A 5,956-nucleotide genomic window follows, 5' to 3' on the forward strand; every position below is an offset into this window, starting at 1 on the left:
ATGATCAGAGTGTGGCTCAAAATTCAAGGGAGGCTTGCGAGCCCGGACCGGTTACATGGAGGATTACCTGCCCATGCGGCCGGCGGTGCTCGATCGGAGACGTAGTGGCAGACGCCGTGGGGCTTCTTTAGCCGCTGGAGATTTTTCGCAGTCCACGCCGGAAGCCTACCGTCGACGCGAACTACCTCCTCCAACTCCAGTTCGAACGTGTCCTCCTCCCTCGCCATCTCCCACCCACGACGGGTGGCGGCGAACTTCTTTTTCTTCGTTGAGCGGAGGCGGCTGCGACCTAGCAAAGAGTCCCGAGCTTTTTATTTCTGCTTCTGGTATGGGCTCGGAGGAGCTGAACCGGGGGCCTCGGCGTACATCGAGATGGGCCTACCCGTCACCCGGCCCAAGAGAACAAAAAGCCCAGGAGTGCGCCCCTGAAAAGATCCTCCTCATCCGGAGACAGGGTGACAGAGATGGACAGTGGGGTTTAAGCAAGCTCTGCCGATAAGGCTCCTCCTGCTCCTGCTCCTGCTCCCGCTCCCGCTCCCGCTGCAGCTCCAATTCGGCCGGCGCCGGCGATGGAGGCGGCGATGGGGACGCTCGGCTCCCAGTCCCCGCTCTCATTCTCCTCCAGCCTCTGGTACCGCGCTCGCCCCCTCTTCCTGCTCTGCTAACTAGTATTCCCCACCTCGCCTCTGCAACTGCGTGGTGCGCCGCGTCCGTAGAGTGCCGGGAGAGGGTCTCGGAAGGACTCACTGTTAGGCTAGTTTAGTTTAATTTAGAGGGGGAGCCAAGGCGCTGTGAACCGACCTTCTATATTTTTCGTTTCTAATAATGCGCGCCTAACCTGTGGTCGCGCGTTTTATGAGCGACTCGAGGGTTGTTCGTTGAACAACAGGTACTCTATGCTGCGATTCGCCTCAGTAATTCCTCGATGAGAGAGTGTGTTATGAGAAGTTGTACATTATGTGTTCTTATTGGTTAAGATTTAGAGGAGTCCCATAGTTTGATTGTTGCAGTTAATGACCTTCGATTTCGTCAAACTGTCAGGTCTTTCTTTGCTGTTTCTTCTTAAAAAAATAACATAAAAGTACACATGGAAGCGGATAAGTTTACATTCTTCAGTCAGATATATCTCGTTTATAATAATGTCATATGCATTTTGCCTAACATAAAGTGCGGGGATGGCATTACTACCTGCAGCTCTCGGGCATATGGGTGCTTCCAGGTTGGGGAAACTACAATCCGCAACTAGTTGCGGGTGCACCCCATTTTTTTTGTGTGACACTACCAACTTTCCAAAAAATACCATTGTACATCCATTTCTAATGTTATATCTACATCTACTATGTTAGTGTCATTTTTTATGAACAAAAAGATGCTTGCACCTTGTTTTAATCTGTTGGAAACATGTTTCATGGTGTCAGCAATGCAAAGGTATCCTGCGGTTTGCTCGTCTATAACGTGAAGATCAAGAGCAACCGAAGACTCGAGGTGGTCTGCCAGGGGATGCTGGCACCCAGGAAGTTTGTGCGGAAGAAGAGGGAAGAGGTCTTCAAGGATGCTGCCGATGAGGCCAAGCAAAAGAACTGGAGGAAGATGATGAGCGAGATAGAGGAGTCAGGATCGGCTGTATCCATTCTCAAGACCCAGCGGAACACCAAGGAGCCGCTGCCAAGGGATGCGGTTCTTGGCACTCTTGTGCGGTTCAAACAGCTTAAAAGGTGGAATCTGGTCAGCGAGGTATATCCACTTGCAGCATGTTTGTTAGTCAAATCTGAAAGTTTCCTGGTGGCTAAGCAGCTACCGCCGACTCTTCAATCTACGAGCAATATGCTCCGAAATATTTAAATGTCTGCACCTTTTTTTTTCCTTCAGATTCTTCAATGGCTTAGAACGCAACATTGGTGGGACTTCAGCGAGATGGACTTTTTGATGCTTGTCACGGCTTATGGAAAGCTGGGAGAGTTTAGCAAGGCGGAAAGGGTCCTCAAGTACATGAACAAGAAAGGTTACCGGCAGACTGTGATATCTCAGACTGCTCTGATGGAAGCATACGGAAGAGCTAAGCAGTACGAAAAGGCCGAGGCTGTATTTCATAAGATGCAGGCATCAGGCCCTGAACCATCGCCTATTACATATCAAATAATTTTGAAATCGCTTGTTGAGGTGCGCATTTAATCAGACTCTCGCATTTATGTAGTCTAATATTTCAGCTATTAGAGTTTATCAGGAACTAATCCCATATTATACGAATACTGTTTTGTCGAATTCAGTTTATCACTTTTATTCAGCGTAATACATCATGATTCGGTAATTAGAAAATTTGTGGAATTAGCCATAAAGATTCAGTTGCATAAGTAATTGCTCAAAAATGAATATCCTTCTGCAGAAAACTTTGCATAATAGTGTTGTGTGTATAGCATCCCGATACCATATTAAGTTTCATGCACCAACCAGTAGAACCAAAAGTCCGAACTGATTGGGAAGGTTGAGCAATCCACATATACTTCAGCAGTTGGCATTAGCATTTAACTGCACACAACTTGTCTTGGCTTGCAAAAACTCGATGGTTCTTAGTGATTTTTTACGTAATGCTCTCAATATTACATGGTGTTGACCTACACTTGGAAGTCTCCAAAGAAAACCAAACTCACTTGTACATCCTTGAAATCAGTTAGATGTTGGACATCCTTGAAATCAATGAAATGGCATTGTGAGCAGACATCGGTTCTGGCCATCATCTGATATCGTCGCACTTCAACTGCCTTGGGAGGGAGGGGCAATAGTTTCTAAGGCTATGTAGACAAGTTGTTCGGTTGCTAAATGCAGCAGCTGTGATACCCTATTTCCAATGGGCTTAGGACCAATCATAAGGATCTTGTTAAATCCAAGGAAAAATTAGCCTTCTATCAGATTTTGCGCTGGTCTCCTCCAGATGCTATATACGCTATTTAGCGTGGTTTAGCAGCACTACAGCACTCTATTTTCGTGATTAGCGCCGTAGCATGGACTCTCAAGATTCGCTATAGCGACGCTAAACCGACGTTATAGCACCTTTGGGCTAGAGAGGAGATAACTCACATGCTAGTGCAGGTTGAGCATGGGATTTGTTGGTTTCAAACTTGCAATAAAATTTGCATGATAATACCTGGCTTTGCATTATGGGAGCATGATCCAAAATGGTTACTTGTAATAGACCATGCAAGCAGAGACCAGAATTAGAGGATATGTCTATTTATTTTTGCATACTAATCCTCTTGCTTATACTTAGATTCAAATCACAGGTTTATTGAATCTTCTCTTTGTTACTCATTAGTAATTGATATTTTGGGCATTCTGCAAGTACTGTTCAGCAGCCTGCTATTGAAAGTTACCACGGTCCCATCTCTTGTGCAACTCTTTTGTAATGTAGTCCCATCTCCTGCCCAAGTCTTTTGTGTTAGCCTATGCATCTATATAAAAGAATAGCATAATTATAGCAGTTCCCTGAACTACTCTACTTTGGTCCCTAAAACAAATGTCTTGGCGGTTGCTGACAGGGTGACAAATATAAGGAAGCTGAAGCTATATTCGAGGACCTTCTTAATGAAAAAAGAGCTTCTTTTAAGCCAGACCAGAAGATGTTTCATATGATGATCTATATGTACAAGAAGGCTGGTGACTATACCCAGGCGCGTAAGCTATTCGCACAGATGCCCGAGAGAGGAATCCCACAGTCTGCAGTCACTTTTAATAGTTTGATGTCATTTGAAGCAGATTATAAGGAAGTTTCAAGTATTTATGATCAGGTGCTTCTCCAGCTTAACTCAACTATTAGCATTTGGTCTGCTGCTACAGACTGGAAGATATAAACCTGTTCCGTTGTTTTTCTTAACATATTCCATAACTTTTAGATGCAAAGAGCTGGACTAAAACCAGACGTTGTCAGCTATTCCCTGCTCATTAAAGCTTACGGGAAAGCCAGGAGGGAAGATGAAGCATTGGCGGTGTTTGAAGAGATGCTTGATGCTGGAATCAGGTTCGATTTCATTTCAATGCGTTGAGACTTAGAGGTCATTGCTGGCTTGTGAAATCATGAGTCCAGTTGTTGGCAAAATTTGGTTAAAGCCATGAACCTGTCATGTTTAAGCTGTGAGTGTACACTTCATCCAATTGATGACTATTTTGGTATAGATTGCACATGTACACACTACACAGTAGTACGCACATCAAAGAGTTTTCATGTAGGCACAAACTTCATGTCAGGCCATGTGATTGTGACAAAAGGAGTCTTTCAAATCGACAATAGAAGGAAATAAATTCGGTGATTCTGTTTATAGAAACCAATTCATACTCGGTTGCTTGCTCAATTCTTTAAATAAATAAAAAAATCAAAGCACCACATTTTCACTGAAGAATAGCTAGATATTTTATTTTTTTGTGATTTCATACAATGTTGTTTTTCCAGGCCAACACGCAAATCATATAACATCTTGCTTGATGCATTTGCAATATCTGGATTAGTGGAAGAGGCTCAAACAGTTTTCAAGACTATGAGAAGACACAGGTATGACTTCTACTGTTTTGTTTTCCAGAAAGAAGGTGTAACTGCTGGTTCTCACCTTATCACACTATTTCCTTTTGCAGGGTTGAGCCTGATCTCTGCTCTTACACAACAATGCTCTTAGCTTATGTAAATGCTTCGGATATGGATGGGGCTGAGAAGTTTTTCCGTCGGCTTAAAGAGGATGGTTTGAGGCCAAATGTTGTTGTTTATGGAACTCTGATGAAAGGCTACTCAAAATTGGATGATGTTGAGAAAGTAATGCGAGTGTATGAGAGAATGCGGATGCAGGGTGTTGAACCCAATCAAACTATCTTTACTACCATCATGGATGTACATGGCAGGAACTCAGACTTTGGAAATGCTGTCATTTGGTTCAACGAAATGGAAACACATGGATATCCACCAGACAAGAAAGCGAAAAACATCCTACTTTCTCTTGCCAAAACACCTGAAGAACAACAAGAAGCGAATGAGTTGACAGGGAATGGTGCATTTCAGCTTGAAGTAAAACCCAACGGGATGATCTCAGGTTTAGGTGTTGATAGTGCTGATCTGCATGAAGGTGGGCTAACTGATAATGGACATCACCATTCCTTAAATGGTGCGTCCACAACAAATGTTCTAAATGGTAGTAACGGAACTGGGAGCAGTGGTTTTGATGATGAAGACAACGATGATGATGATTATGAGGAAGACGATGACGACGACTTAAATTTTGTTTCTTTCAAAGATAAGCGGGAACTAAATTTTGCGACATGATATTTTGGACCGTTGGTGTATATTTTATTGTAGCAAAACTTATGATAGCTTTTCCTATACAAAAGGACTAGTGATATTCCCAAAATGTCATTACGGCTGACCTGGATGATGTTTATGCCTAGCCTTGTCTGTTAAGAGGGAAATGAGTCGAACTGATGGTAGATACCTGTGGCATAATCGCCGATAGTTTATCAGATAAGTTTTACTTGTACTTTCTGTTTATTTCAGCTGCATCTGATGCAGAGAAACGTTTACCACCTCATGTAATCAATTTCACATGCTCTGTTAGGATTGCAGCAATTCTTTTTACTAGTAGTACATAAGACTTCTACATGGAGGAGGTTTTGGTGACATCTTTACGCATTATCAGCAAAGGGAAACTACATCGAGCACTTCAGTTTTTTCTATCGAACCCTTTTCTTCAGTTCAGAATATTGTATCTTATACAGGAGCAGTTGACATGCTGAGTTTACTTACTCCCTCCGATTCATATTAATTGACTTCAATATGTATCTAAATGCTGAACTCCTTCCAACTTCAGGTTGAAACTTGAGCAATAACAGTTTTTTTGCCTTACTAATTTATTTATTCAAAACTAATTACTATAGCTTTTGCGACGGAGCAAATCTTTTTGCACTGAACTGTAGCTTTTACTTA

At 42.9% G+C, this 5,956-nt stretch overlaps 1 protein-coding gene across 1 annotated transcript; it reads left to right on the top strand.

The window, feature by feature from the left end:
• Nucleotides 1-470: 470 nt before the first annotated feature.
• Nucleotides 471-5,614, top strand: LOC127314610 (pentatricopeptide repeat-containing protein At3g59040). Its single transcript, XM_051345114.2, has 7 exons — nucleotides 471-631; nucleotides 1,419-1,734; nucleotides 1,870-2,160; nucleotides 3,534-3,782; nucleotides 3,888-4,012; nucleotides 4,442-4,540; nucleotides 4,621-5,614. The coding sequence occupies exons 1-7, from the start codon at nucleotides 570-572 to the stop codon at nucleotides 5,297-5,299; spliced, it is 1,821 nt and encodes a 606-aa protein (XP_051201074.1). The 5' UTR covers nucleotides 471-569; the 3' UTR covers nucleotides 5,300-5,614.
• Nucleotides 5,615-5,956: the final 342 nt, after the last annotated feature.

The sequence above is a fragment of the Lolium perenne genome, chromosome 7 (genome assembly GCF_019359855.2).
Source record: "Lolium perenne isolate Kyuss_39 chromosome 7, Kyuss_2.0, whole genome shotgun sequence".
Taxonomy (NCBI): Eukaryota; Viridiplantae; Streptophyta; class Magnoliopsida; order Poales; family Poaceae; genus Lolium; species Lolium perenne.